The sequence below is a fragment of the Falco peregrinus genome, chromosome Z (assembly GCF_023634155.1).
Source record: "Falco peregrinus isolate bFalPer1 chromosome Z, bFalPer1.pri, whole genome shotgun sequence".
Lineage (NCBI taxonomy): Eukaryota > Metazoa > Chordata > Aves > Falconiformes > Falconidae > Falco > Falco peregrinus.
The window spans coordinates 40440153-40455602 of NC_073739.1; the positions used below are offsets into that span (position 1 = coordinate 40440153).

At 41.3% G+C, this 15450-nt stretch overlaps 1 protein-coding gene across 4 annotated transcripts in view; it reads left to right on the forward strand.

The window, feature by feature from the left end:
* Window positions 1-9531, forward strand: part of PTCH1 (patched 1) — a 74552-nt gene extending 65021 nt beyond the window's left edge. For all 4 annotated transcript variants that reach the window (XM_027791350.2, XM_005240689.4, XM_027791353.2 and 1 more), the window contains 4 exons: window positions 1332-1431; window positions 2821-3075; window positions 4137-4665; window positions 6346-9531. In XM_027791350.2, the coding sequence (XP_027647151.1) occupies window positions 1332-1431; window positions 2821-3075; window positions 4137-4664 (883 nt within the window). In that variant the 3' untranslated portion in view covers window position 4665; window positions 6346-9531. The remainder of the gene's footprint in view (window positions 1-1331; window positions 1432-2820; window positions 3076-4136; window positions 4666-6345) is intronic.
* Window positions 9532-15450: the final 5919 nt, after the last annotated feature.

Below are 15450 nucleotides of genomic sequence, written 5' to 3' on the forward strand. Positions count from 1 at the left end.
TTATCCTAGCGTTAGATGGATGAGATGCAAATGTTCTTAATGTCTATTGTTGATCTCTGTCCCAGTATAAAGTTCTGGTGGTTTATGTTAGTAGAGTAGATTGGCTTGCTGATTTTTGCTAATGCAGATCAGAAATTCCCAAGTGTTTACAATAGCAGGATATTTGTAGTTTTACAGGAGTCTGATAGATTTGATAAGATGTGGAAACAGGGAGGCAGTAAGTTTTTTGCCAGCTAGACAATGTAATCAGCCGGCCCATTAGTGGCAAACTTGCTCTCCGTTCTTCTCCTTTGCCTTCTCCTCCAGGAATTTACCAAGACTGAGTCCTTGAAATCATTAGTTGCAATACAGCCTTAAGTTTAGTCTGAGCCCCAGCTGTGCCGAATACCAACTAGCAAGGCTTTCCTTTTACTGACAGGTTTACCTTGGAATTCATGAAGGATCCCAGACCTTAGCCCTCAGTGGTGGGAAAGGACAACCACTTGTGCACTTTCGTCTTTTTCCATAGTACTTCAGCCTTTATGTTTGAATTGGCTGACGCAAAACAAGAGTATTCAGAGATGCTAAATTGTTCAACAAAAGATTAGCCTGCAATGCAGCTCTGCTATTGTGGAGTGCTCTTACTCAGTACAATGCTGAAGCTTACTATAGAATGGGCAGCATTTTCTTTGCAGAAAGCGGGTTCCTGTGTTGTAAAAAGGTTGCAATTCGAGCTATTTGGTAAAACTGGAACTCACAGAATTCTAGGCGGAAAGTTGTGATTAATGAACAGCAAGGGAAACCCTTACCTGATACACTGGAGATTTAATTAGAGATTCTGCTGTGAGATGCAGAAGCATTTCACAGTGGATTAGCTGCTGGGAGAAGAGGGCTTCTTTTCCTTCTAGGCTAAATTGTTTAAATTCTACACCCTTCACTTCATTTGTTTGCTTCTGCTGGGTTTTCACTAATGGGGGCCCCTTTTCATTGTATTTGTGCTTTCAATCCATTCAGCTATTCACTGCACATTCCATATTTTTGTGTTTGTGTAACACATTCATAAATAACATTACATGCTTCCAGATTCTGGGAAATTAACAAATGTAATTTTTCTTCTTTCCTTTATCAACTAACACTTTGGGTTGTGGAATGTAGCTTCTCTAATTCAAAAGGTAAAAAACCCTATATATATATATGGAAAGTCATATAATTATTTAGTACAATGTTAGTAATATTTTAGATTCAATTTGTATATGTATTACTTTAACATATGTAGGAGTCATTTGTAATCTCTTATTTCCAACAGTATATGTGGCTATTCTCTCCCCCAAACACCTTAAACCCTATTTCAGGTATTTCTTTGCTGTTTTGGCAATCTTAACCATTCTGGGAGTTCTCAATGGATTGGTGTTGCTTCCTGTTCTTCTTTCATTCTTTGGACCGTACCCTGAGGTCAGTATAATTAATGGTGAATAGAAGAAATAATACTATATCTGCACCCCTGCCTGCATAGATCACACCCCCTCCACCTCTTTTTTTTTTTTTTTTTTTTTTTTAGAAAACTTTATTTATTCTCTTGGGAATTTTAGGTTTTAAGTGTCTTGCTCTAGTGTGTTTTTTTTTTTAATCTTCATTAAAAAGTGCTGTTGGTTATGGAGTTGATATTCTTCTACTTAGATTTTAAATTTTATTTTAACAAGTGGTGTTTTAGAGGGTGCAGTCGGCAACCTTGACACAAATGTAGGATTATGCTTTTAAAAGCATGATGTGATACGCAAACTAGTCTGTAAAATAAGGATTTTCCCCAATATTTTGCCAAAGACAGCTGGCTTTGTACACATACCTTCTTCTTTCCTATCTCACTGCCTCTGTTGCTTTCCTCAAAATATTTTAACCGAGCAGACCACCAGGAAGGCCTGTGTGGACCAACATACACCAGTGGTGGTCCACAGACCACACCTTGATACCCACAACTGGTCTGCCAGAGGGTCCTCCCCTGTCCAGTCACCCCTCCCTGCAGTATGCTTTCGGCTGCAGCAACATTTTTGATGGGTGGAAGGCTTCACTTACATGTTGGTGACTTTACAGCATAAAGCCCAGGTCCAGCAAAAAAGGATTCATAGATAACAAATTTGTATTTGCTTGTTGATTATTCATTCCCTACTCTATAGTTAACACAATTACTGCATTACATAGGGCTATCTTTATCACGTTAGCAGAAACAGTGTGCTATGCTTCCCATGTCTGTAACTATGTGTGTGTACAAGAACAAAACACAAAGTATGTATACGGCACTAGTAATATACTAAAATAATTAAGTATTTCTGAAATTAGTAAAACAATTTTGACAACAGTGTGTAATCACTTATATTCTTAGCAGTTTATATGACCTGTTCCTTACTCAAGCAATATATATGTGCATATATTATTACCACATATGTTGCTATTACGTGTGTGTCTGGTCTGTCTTTGCAAATGGACACTGGGGCTTACTAGACGTACACATTTGAGGTGATTCTGTGAAAAATCACTGTTAATGCATGCTGAAGCGGCACGGAAGTCCACATATTATACTTCTAAGTGCAAGTGCAGGCACACACACACATACGTGCCCTTCCTGAGACAACGATACCCAGAAGAATCTGTGTAATCCTATTTACATACATATCCAGAGATGGAGATCATGTCTCTTTCTCTTTCATTAATTTTTCAGTTCAGTATAGATGTGCATCAGAAGGCTGGTGCTAACATGGGTCTATTTGGCAGAAGAACATTTGTCAAGCACCGGTGATTAAAAGTGTTATGCTAATTGAATGTTACTGAATGCATTGTCATTATCAGGTTTCTCCAGCCAACGGACGAAACAGATTGCCCACACCGTCTCCCGAGCTGCCCCCCAGCATCGTGAGGTTTGCACTGCCACCTGGGCACACAAACAATGGGTCAGATTCCTCTGATTCGGAGTACAGCTCTCAAACCACAGTGTCTGGCATCAGTGAAGAGCTTCATCAGTATGAGGCCACCCAAGGCCCTGGGGCACCAGTCCATCAAGTAATAGTGGAGGCCACTGAGAATCCTGTCTTTGCGAGATCCACTGTAAGTAGCTTGCATATTGACTGGCAGGAGGGCAAGAAGAGTGTTTGGGGTTTTTTTGTTTAAATCTGTTCATTTTTGTAGAAAGCTTTTTCATATTTCTGGCTGATGATGCTTTGTGACTTTGTGCCAAAACTTGTAAGAGGGAGTGAAGGCTTTCCTCATCCTCTCCTTTAGAATCAAGTTGGGGGTAAAATGATGGTACAAAAGCAGAGGTCTTTGGCATGTGTAATTGCTGTTATATCGTATTGGCACCAGCCACAAGAGAGAGCTCTCAGTCTGTCTGATGACTGTTTTCAGAGAGAACGGAGAGGCATTAAAAGATCCAGACTGCTTCCACACAGCTCTTTCTGGATCACCAGCTCATACACCTCTCTCTGACGGCACATTTTGGGGAGAAAGATGGATAGAGCCAGAAGAAAACAGTTTCAGGGTTGTACCAAATCTTAGGCCTGTTGCATCTTGCTAGTGGGTTGGCATAATTGCTATTTCAAAGGAAAGTGAAAAAGCTCTGTCTCCTACCCCTGCTGATGCTGCATGCTGAGCTGCAATGCGGATCTGTTTTTGTTCAGCAGAGGCCTAGAAATAGGTACAAGCACAGCCACATTTGAAGTTGGTCACGGTTTATTGACTGATGTGGCCGCTGCGCTTCACGCTTTTTACGGAAATCAGAAAACAGATTCCTACAGTCTATACAACATCCTGTGTATGTACCCTGCCTGGAATAGAGGCTTTTCCAAATGCCTGTGATTCTGCTTGTTGAATGAGTTAAGATCAAGTGATTGTCACCCATCCCTTTGATAAGATGGACCAGTATGTAGGGAGCTTACAATAATGTTTTCAGCTGTCATCCTGTGTTTTTCTGAAGGTATGCTTCCCATGTTTTAATAACTTAAGACAAAAACAATCTGGAAAAATCAACAGTTACCAGCCCCAGAACATTACCTTTGTAGAGTTAGAGCCAGGCCAGCGTTATTACAATTGTTCTCAGCGTAAAATATAAGCAAGTGTAGTATTTGTTTGCCTTGCTTTGTCAGAGTCATAACCATGCATCTCTCTTTCAGGTGGTTCAGCCAGAGACAAGTAATCAGTCAAGTCCCAGATTACAATCAAATCCAGAGTCTGGCACACAGCAGGCATGGTGTCAGGGCAGACAACCCAAACGGGAAGTGCGGGAAGGGCTGCGACCACCTCCTTACCGCCCTCGCAGGGATGCTTTTGAAATTTCTACTGAAGGGCATTCAGGACCTAACAATAGGGATCGCTTGGGCCACAGGGCTCGTTCTCACAACATGAGAAACCCGGCGTTCGGCACTGTGGGTGCCATGGGACCATCGTACTGCCAGCCTATCACTACTGTGACTGCCTCAGCTTCAGTGACTGTTGCTGTCCACCCTGCAGTGCACAGCCACAGCCCTCGGGGAGGGAGCTTTCCATCCTACGAGGGATGCCATGAAGCTGACCAGGGGCCATTTGAGGACCCCCATGTGCCTTTTAATGTGCGGTGCGACAGACGAAATTCTAAAATAGAGGTTATAGAACTGCAAGATGTTGAATGTGAGGAAAGGATACCTGGCAACAGCTCACAGTAAGGTAGGTCTGTCTGCTGTAGCTGCAAGCTTTGGCCGTGCAGGCAATGGTGTGATCAAAAGAAAGGGGAAAGATAAAATTTCTCCAAGGTACATTTCCTTCAGGTAGGTTTACTTATTGGTCCCTGATCATCTTAAATCCGCTGACTGTGAATGTAGTACATTTTGCACTAGAAATCAGATTGGGTAAGGTGGTACTTTCCGACACTGAGAAGCTGTAGTGGGTGCAGACATGAACTACTTCCAAGAGCCTTGCAAAGTGGATAAGTACATTGTACAATCCCAGTTTACCAGATGAGGAAAATGAAGCTGGGATGTTGTGTAATGTCTTCAAAGTGGTGCAGCTGCGCTCACTGTTGATAGGTCCTGCCTTCTGATCCTGAATCAGGCACGCTCTAGAACATCATACAGAATGACATTGCCTGGGAGAGTGTAAAACTGACAGCTACTTTAAGAGTTGTTCTCTTTTGAAGAAAACTCTGGAAAAGAAGTAGAAGTCTCTAGTGAGGACTGAATCCCTCTGCTAGATGCACCCAGCGAGAGGTGGGAAGACCCCACCGTGCCTAGGTGCGCTGCTGCATGGCGAAGCGTCCTCTGTGCTCTGGGGGGCATTCAGAGACCCACCCAGCAAACTTGCACGCTGGAGGAATCCGTGGGCCGGTCTCTCCCTTGCCAGGGGCAGCTGCAGCGCCTGTCGCAGATTTGCGTAGGGTAGAGCTGACTTAGCAAGGCATTTGATGTGTTCCTCTGAAACAACATATACACTCATGAACTTGATGCCTAAGGCATGTCTTCGGGCTGGCAAGAGAAGGTCACAGGAAACAGTGCCGTTTAGAACAGACGGGATATTTCAGCAGATGCTTGGGGAAGAATAAACCTGTTAATTTGCTTGAAAATTTTCCATTGATTTTATAGGGAATACTTCGAAGGGGAGAAATAAATTGATTTTTTACCCTAAAAGCTTTTTGGTGATTGTGCCTGAAAAAACATTTCTCACTATTTTAATTCTGTTTTTCTCTTTTGGGGGAAAGAGGAAGCGTTAAAAATAGTTGCTTAGCAGTGGATCCCTATTTTTGCTCTTTGTTTTCCGAGCTTTTCAGTGACAAGACGCTACTTCGACCAGAGCAAGCCACTTCATTTCGGTTGTAGAGCGACATTGCAGGTGTGCACGCGCACACACAGAGTGTTGATGGAAATTTTTTGATGACTTGTAATAAAATCACCTTCTGATTTATAAAATGTCTCTCCAAACATCTCAAAGTACAAGTAGACATAAATTCTTTTAGCCTCACAGTCTACAAATATGGTAAGCAATAGTATCCTTAGAATAAGGAAATACTTGGGCTCAGCTTTTTGGGGCTGAACCGCGTGGTAGTATGAGATTCTTAACTGTGCGTAGTATTTGATGTAGCGTATTTTTCCTTGAAGTGTTCATTGGTTTTGACAGAATTTGTCGCTGGTTTCTAAAGCTGGGAACTCGGAAATTAAAGCATCTGCATTTTTTTAATTGGCATCAGTATTTCTTTACTGGGAAGTTCATGACTGAGATGAAAGCAGAGCCGATGTTTCCTGACTGCTAACTGTAACCCCAAGAATCATGAAATGAGCTTTGGATTAGCTTGATGTGTTTGTTTTTCTTGAAGTGTAGTGACTGTTTGTTTTCCTTCTCTCTTTATTTGTAAAGGGTAATAACTGAAGCAAAGAAGAGGCCAAAGATGGAAAACTGTATTTCCAGAACTGCTTGAAGAGAAGAACTGCTTGAAGTTGTAGAAAAGGACATGCTGCATCAGGACAACAGTTCACTGTTACTGTAACCTATTGTATTATTTTGTTAAATATTTCTTTTAAGTATTTAAAAGATGTACACATATGTAATATACAAAAGAACAATGTAAAGTAGTATAATCTGGAGTCATTTGCCCTTTGGCAATAGAATGGGGACAATATTGTGTGCGTTTTGTACTTTTGGTACATTGATCTCTGTGCCACAACTAAGCTTAATCTAGTTCTAAATTTCAGCATAAGTTGCTGCTGCTTAAATATTTTATAATTTACTTGTATAATTCTATGCAAATATTGCTTATGTAATAGGATTTTTTTTAAAGGTACATGTCTGTTTAAAATATTTTAAATTTGCGTATCACAACCCTGTGGTAGTATGAAATGTTACTGTTAACTTTCAAACACGCTATGCGTGATAATTTTTAAAATAAGCAGATATGAAGAAAAGCAAGTTAATCTGGGAGGCTTAAATAGATTTAGCTATGTGCAGGTTTTGTTTTGCTGTGTGTATCCACATGTGCATCTGGAAGCATGCATGCTTCTGTGTGCATGTTCCTGGTGTGCTGTAGTTTCTCTTTTACTGTATGGTAACACTTTGTGGGCTTATAAACCCACTGATGCTGATGCGAGTCTGGCTTTCCCTGTTAGTAGGCACTAGAGAAAACTTCATTGGTGTTTACCAGTATATACCATAGAGTGCCATCATCAAAGGCCCGGCTAAAATAGAAGAAAACAGGGAGTTGATGTTTGGGGTTGTGATTCAGTTTCCCACAGCCTTAATGAGTTGGTTCACATGACTTTGGTCAAGTCCCTTAAATGCTCCATGCCTCAGTTTCTCATTCTGTAAAATGGGTGTAATTACACTTACCTACCTCCCAGGAATGTCATGAGGCTTAATTCATGTAGTGCTTTGAGGTTTTGTTTTGGTTTTGTTTTTGCAAAAGGTGCCAGGTAAGTGCAAACACTATAACCATTATTTTTTCACTTCCAAAGGTGCTGAATATTGAGAGGTGCTGGTGGTTATAGAAATTCACTGAGCATATGCCTTATTTTGATATGAATACTGTTAACTAGGAGTGGCATTAGAAGCTGGATAATTGAGTTGTTTGATGGTGAGCCACAGCTTAGCTGTGTCCTTACAGCATTGAAAGCAGTATCTTTGGTCACCTTATTTGCATGGCAGGAAGTTAATAGTAAGTGATAGAAGTCAAATGGAAGGATAAAAAAGATTATTTTCACTTTTAAAATATAAATGGCTTTCAGATGGGTCCAGGACTGTAATGACACGTAGGGCCTGAGATGTTCTTTTCTCTATTGTTTGTGTTTTCCCATGCTGCATTGGCACTTTTAATTAAAACAGCTAAACTGGGATCTCTTTGTGAAACTAATTTAGCTTTTTGTATTATTATTTTTAAACTAAAGGGGGATTGATGCAGGTGAAGGGTCTGAAAAAACACTACAATCTGTGTACCAGTTGGAAACAAACTAAGAAAGGAGAACCTTAACTTTAAATAACAGAACAGAAGTTTTCATTCTCTCTGTCTTTGTCTCATCTTTTTTTCTGCCCTTCCCCAAGCTGTTTTTTAGAGCAGGTAGATGTTCAATTGCGTATTCAGAGCCAAATACACACAGTCAGTTTCTAAACACAGCAGTGGTGAGGCTTTTCTTTAAGTATGATGCCTGAACAGCAGTGGCCAACTTTTGGATGGGAAAGTGTTTTTCTCCAGTGGCTTCAGGGAGTCTGTCTTTGCCCGCAGACCTTGCCAGCATAACTAATGGGGATAATTAGAATGCACAAATTTCCATGTCTTTTTTGCTCACTTGAAAACACTTTGATATGAGGCACTTGTTTACAGATGTCCAATGTGAACGCTCGAAGAGCAGGTGGCGAGAGCCTGGTGTCATTCCCGTGCTACATAAGCTACTGTTTTGATGCACACTAAGGGTTAATGTCGCAACTGCCTACTGGTCCAGTTCACTGTCTAACATGAGAACTCTTAATGACAAAAAGTCGAAGGGCCCCAATTTAGCACTAGCAGCATAGTGACCTCAGATCATACAAACTCTGCAACAAAACTGTATGATACTAATTGGAAGCTGCCTTCGACCGCCAAGCATGTGCGCTCCCATGTCAGAGGTCGGCAGGGCTCCCACTGGCACCGCTGCAGGCTGCCTTGCTCCCTCCTCTTCCCTGGGAGGAAAGGGGGCCAGGGCGAGCTGTGGCGTGTCCCACCTGCCCCTGCCCAGGTCCTCTGGCGTGCTTGTGTGTGGGTGAGCTGTCTGCTGCTTCGTGCGCAGTGTAGACCTTCTTGTCCGATAGTCACATTGGCAAAGGGAGAACTCAGTGGCTGGCAACATTTGTTTTGGTTTTGTTTTTTTAACTTTTTTAATCATGGGTGATATTTATATTTTTGTATCATAAGAATGTTTTCTTACAGTATTTGTCATGCCAGTTTATAACAAACAAGATGCAGGGATTTTATTTCCATTGGAAACACTATTACAGCTATGTTTTTACTGTTTAATGGTTTTTTATTTGTATAGAGTGCTTACTAATTTTAAATAGGAAAGAGTATATAACATTTACATTAAGGACTCATTGTAGCTTTTAGCATAAGGAGTTAAAAGGAAAAAAAATATTCAAACTGGGTCTCATTGCCTGCCTGTTCTGGTAGGAGTGGGTTTGTGTCATTTCAGTTACAAAGATAAAATTATGCCATATAATTTATTTATATGAAAATTTATTTTTGTAGTGTACATAGTAGCCATCAAGTCTTTTGACAGAAGTATATTTTTAAAGAGTTTATATGTAATGATGATACCATTATGTTTTGGAACACTGCTGAGATACGATTACGGTGCACACCTTTCCTTGTAAACCCCCTGGCAGAAAAGAAAGTGTTTAACAGTGTTAAGAGAGAAAGAGAGTGTGAATATTCATACGATTCTGAATTGTCTTTTAGTTACCATTTGTGATCTAGTGTGGTTCTCATTTTAAACTTTGAATGGAAATTGTACAAACTCTCTAAATATTAATGTTCAAACACTGATAGACGTTCTAACATGAATAAAAAAATACTATAACTTACTGGTTACGGATTTGGTTGTTTATGAGACCGCTTCTTCATTCTGGTCATAGAATACTATGGGTCAGCTGTGCAGATACAGCCATGCAGTCACTCTGATTTGGGGCATGAATTTGGGATGTTTCAATATTCAGGATGTTGTGGAGATCCAGATTTGCCCATTTTGGAGCAGGAGCCAACTCTAAAATTCTGTCTACATGGTAACACACCGGTGCTTGTCTGCTGATTCCGCTACCCTTGTTGTGTCTCGGGGGTGGGTTTAGGACTGGATTATAGCTTTCGTTCTCACTCTGAATGAAACATTCCATGTAGACTTTGAACCCTTGGGTGAAGCAGTTTACGTATGGGTTATTTCTGCGTAGAAGTCAGGGGAAATTCTTCATCTTTTTCCATCTCTATCATTGCTCCCTAAATTGGATTAGAGAAGTAGACTGTTCTTCTCACTATGTGGAACAAAAAACAAATGAATGTGGAGTTCTGAAAATTACTAGTGCTCCTTAAGAAGGGAGGCCCTTGAGAAAACTCCTTCCAGGAAGCGTGCTAGTGACCGCGTGCCAGGGTGCAGGTCCCTGTGCCCTGCGCAAGCGCTGCGTGGGAAGGAGTGGAGGATACTGTGGGCAGCACGGTGAGGGCTGTAAGTAGCAACACCTGTCTGAACTCACGGACATCATAAACCTCAGTGTATTTTGTCCTGTGCAAACGCAGTCTGCTGAGCATCTACCAAAGCACCATGGAGCCATCAATCCTTTACTTTATCCTATAACCCTTAGATGATTTTGTCATGAGTCTTCTAATTTCCTCATAAACAAAAAGCCTGAACATGTCTTAGGATAATTTATAATCCAGCCTTTTCATGGTTGGAGGAAATACAAATACAGCTTTTTATTCTACGTTTTCTGGGAGTTTATACCAGAAAAGAGAAAAATATAGGTAAAAGGGTGGGTTTTTTGCTACTGAAAATGCTGTCCTTCAGATCCTCAGGACTAGCCAGTGAGTCACGTTGCAGATTTGGCCTTAGTGGGTTACAGCCCATGAGAACAGTGGTCGTTAAAGTCTCCTGTTAGCTCAGTTCATTGACTGTCTTTTGTGCCCAGCCATCCATGGGAGCAGCTCCATTTGCAGGACTGGAAACCATATGAATAAATCAATGCATTCTGACAGTCAGAACACAGGATTTTTTCTTTAAAAACTCAATTTTGCGTCAATGATAGCTATTTACCTTACATTACTTGTCATGTTTAGATTCCTTATGAATGGCTGGTTTTGCTGTCAGTCTTACTAACCTCAGGTAAGACCTTAATCAGATTTTTGTCAAGAGATTGGTCATATTTATTCAGGCCTTAAGTAAACGTGGCCAAATTTTTGTTGGCATAATGCATGTATTTAACAGCTTCAGGAATGCTGCATGCTGCTAAACTGCAGCAGCACTGATGTATGAACAGGTGTTGGATTTTTGTTAACTTTCACTCCCAATGAGCATTTGAGGCACCGACTGTTTATATCTGAAAACCGCCATTGCCAAATTGTAATTACTTTTAATGGCTGCTGCAAGTAATGAGAACAATTACTACTTCCCTACTCCATTTAAACATTCCTGTCCTTTTTGTTGCAGACATGTTGAACCTTACGGCTGGAACAGGATGCATGCCAGGAAACTGCACTACCCAGCCCGAGTGGCTTAAAAAAATACATGCCCAGTTTAACTTTACATGGTTAATTGCAGCTAGTTAATCACAAAAATGAAGCAGTACTGCTGCTTTGACGAAAAAGATTAATTTATATCCTGGCATACTCGGTACTGTAAAAATCATTCTGCCCCTTGTGGATACGATGTAAGCAAAAGAGATCTCTACCTGAGATTTGTGGTGGTTTGCAGTGGTGTCCAGGCCACTTACCACCCTACAATAGCTTTTCTTAGCAACATTTCCACCCTCATTTTTAACAGCTGTAACTGCACTAGTGTTTCTGCTGCCATGGCAGCTGTACCTCCTTGCCACTGGTGTAGCCTTACCCTTAGGCTGCAATGGGGAAGAATTTATCTCGCTTGGGTTAATGAATGTGCTATAACTCAGCTTGCCCTAAGCAGCATGGCACACTTTGTTTTGCTAATCAGAGCATCCTCCCAGGCTCTTCTCCAGGCTTAACTGAAGCTGCCAGTCAGGAGCTGCTGCATCTCCGAGTCGGCTAATTTGAATTAGGACCTCAACACATTCACACGGTGGAGAAACACTTTTGCACAACAGAGCACAAAACCCCGTGGCCTTTCTGGCTGGTCTTTCCATCTCTTGAGCTCACACCTTTGCAGTGGGGCTGAGTTTGCAGGTCCCCAGCTGCCTACGGACGCTGCAGCCATGTGAAACCTGCTGGGTAGCAAGGCTGTAAGACATGGCTGGGAAGGGGGAGGGCTGGAAGCTGAAGGTTGGAAACTGCTTCCCAGGCAAGGGAGGGCTCCACCTCGGTTGAAGAGGAAGGGCTGGGATGCAGGGGCCAGGCTTCATGCATGGGTGCGTTGAATAGGTGGGTTTCCCCATCTGTTGAGGGGTAAAGACCCCTGAAGTGTTTGAAAAGTGATTTTGCAGAAGCGAGAGTCCCTGGGTGCTCTGGAAGAGGGAGAGCTCCACCGTCTGATTTAGGAGACCCAAAATGGTATTGCAAATGTATTTCAACACCTAGGTAAGACTGATATTACTGTTTCTGGTTGTGTCCGGTCTAGCAACCCTGGATTTTCTGTTCTGAAATTTATCTTGGGGAATAGACTTGTATGGAGGAATATCTAGATAGCCAAAGAGAAGGGAAGGGAAAGGGATTAAACAAGAACTATTTGGTAACTAGAAAGGACTCAAAGGAAGAGTATTATTGTGCTTTGTTTTCCCAGCTTATGCTATTTTGTTGAAGGGAGATCTTTTCTCTTCCTCTCCCTTGTGGCAGATGTGTCTTGCACAGAAGACAAGAGGTTGTACCTCTCTGGTTTGCCAGATCTTGGTAGGGCTCTCAAGTGGGAGGCTTCCTTTAGGAGAACCTGTCACCACAGAATGCTGCTCGTGCACTACGGAGGCTTTATTGGAAGTATATGTGACTCCGCACATCGCCAAACGTGGGTGACATGACCTTTGAGATGGCTGGATTTAATCCTGAGGTTAAAATGCCTATTTACCCTTTCTTAGTTACTGAACATATAACCCATACATAATTAGTTTACCCCTCTGAGCCAAATGGTTATTTCTTCTCATCAAACAAGGTACCAGCTATTTTATTAGTTGTTAAGACTAATAAAGATAAAAGATAGTATTTCTACCCAGTAGAATAACTGGACCGAATAGGAAATTCACCACTTTCACCCCAAATATCTAGCATTTGCTGGAAAAGAATTCAAACCTTTCACTTTATTGCTTCCCTATTATGCAGTCATTTAAAGTAGGTTAGTTATTTTTAACTTAAAAGCATTTACTTACTTTATTTACTTTAACTTAAGAGCCAATGTAATATGCTTCTGTACCATTTTGTAACATTTCAGAAGACATGATAGGTTCAACGTTAAATGGTTGTGAAGAGTAAGGGATGGTGTTACTGTACAGCTACACTTATGCAAATTGTCAGGTGACATCTGAGACACAGCTAAAACTTTTCATTTTGGAGTGAGTAGTATAGAGCTTTCTACCTGGCATAAAGGGCAGGGGGAGGCTCTTTTTGTTCACTTTTTTGTCTTCTCAAAATCTGAAAAAAATTGCCAACAAAGTTCTTGTGAAACTAAACGAATGAAACAAAATTATCCATGGCACGAGCTCTGTGAATAACGTGCATTTATAGTTTCATTCAGTCTGGTCCATACTGAATCAAGTGAGGAAACAGATCTGTGTATGAATATAACTAATCACTGAGATATAAGTGCTAAAAATAATAACCAATACATAACCTGTGGTGTCCAGCTCCTCTAAGTTACTTAATATTGCCTTATTTAGTTAATTAAACTTTTCACTCTGCACTTCTATGCTATTGTCAGGCATTTCAGCATAATTTTGAGGAAAAGTATATATGGGGGCAAAAAGTGCTTTTAAGCAGATTGTGAAAGCTTTAATCTCATTTATAAATAGGTCTCCCAATTAATTAGATAGTACCTCAGTTTAAACAAATTTCAATGGATGTTGTCTAATGCAATAGACTGTAATGCTCCAAACTGTTACAGTCCATTGAATCAGTAGCCCATGAACTAATGAGGACTTACACATTAGCTGGTTATGGTTCTTTAGGAACCCCACAGTTTCAGAAGGGTGTTAAGGTCCTGGAATGTGTCCAGAGGAGGGCAACGGAGCCGGTGGAAGGGCTGGAAGACATGTCCTGTGAGGAGCGGCGGGGGACTCTGGGTTTGTCTGGCTTGGAGAGAAGGGGGCTGAGGGGTGACCTCATTGCTCCCCACAGCTTCCTGAGGAGGGGACGTGGAGAGGGAGGTGCTGAGCTCTTCTCCCCGGGATCCAGTGACAGGACGTGTGGGAATGGTTCAAAGCTGTGCCAGGGGAGGTTCCAACTGGACATTAGGAAACATTTCTTTATTGAGAGGGTGGTCAAACACTGGAACTGGCTTCCTAGGGAGGTGGTCGATGCCCCATGCCTGTCAGTGCCTTAAAAAGAGGCATTTGCACCATGTCCTTACAACATGCTTTAACTTTTGGTCATCCCTGAAGAGGTTAGGCATCTGGACTAGATGATCATTGTAAGTCCCTTCCAATTGGAGCTGTTCTACTCTATTAAGAGCATTTAAACATTTTGTTATTGAAATAAGCGTACATGGAGCATGGAAATTCCTGCCAAATGTGATGAGAATAAGCTATGAATCAGCAAGGGTGTTTAAGAGCCGTAAGCAAATATTTCTTTTAAATTGCCTTTGGTGGGATTAATCACAGATAAATCTGCATTTGTACTAAATTTTGCATGATTTGGTCCATAGAATGTACAGTGAAAAGTGTGGTCCTAGCTATGCTATTCACACCCTGCCTTTAATCTACAGTATGTTAACTTAGGCACAGTAAGTCACCCCTGCAGAGGTGTCCCCCTGCTGCCATTGACTACAAAAGGTAAATGGATTTCTGACCACAGAGTCTCCAGCTCATACTTGATCTAGATACCCATAGTTAAGAGTGAGAATCAAGTAAAAGAAATCTGGGGTATTTTTTCCCCCTCAGACTGTAAATCATAATTTAGTCGGTGGTACCCTCAGACTTCTGGAGTGGATTCAGATACTTCAGGATGTGAAAGCTTCAGACTTTGCAGGCAACTGAAAGCTGCACAAGAAAAACCAACAAGCAGAGGGTTTTGTTGTGGAAGTGACCTGTCTCGCACCCATCCAAGACATGCAGAAGAGCTATGCTGCAATATGCTTGTGAACCTTAATCCTGGACTCACAGGTCGCTGCCATTACATTGTCTTTCTCTCATTATTGTAATATAATTGTGTTCTGTTTTGGCCATTCTGTATTAAATTATTACATTTTTATTTTCCTTTTGTGTAAATATTCTAAACCCTTTTAGGTCAAGAAAATTGCTGTAATCTAAGTGTAAAAGACCTAGATTGCACCCTTTACCTCTGTGGAACTGAACCTCTGCAGGAAAATAGCTCTTTTTTCTTTTTTCTTTCTTTTTTTTAATTTTATTTAAATATATAATTTTACTTGCAGCTACAACACTTCTTCCTCTCTTTGCCCCTCCTCTTTCATGCTTTCCATCTTGCACATACTCATGGGGAGATTAGTGTGGCATCTAGCATGGCTCGTGGTTAGCTGGTGAATGCAGCTATGCCCAGTGATATCCGCAGTATGCAGTTTGAGTGGAGTTGTTACAAAAAGCCAACGAAAACAGGTGATGTGGAAGCACAAGATCTCTTGTGCACCAGTAAGACAGTACAAATTTGAGGCTGGGCTGACGGGAGAA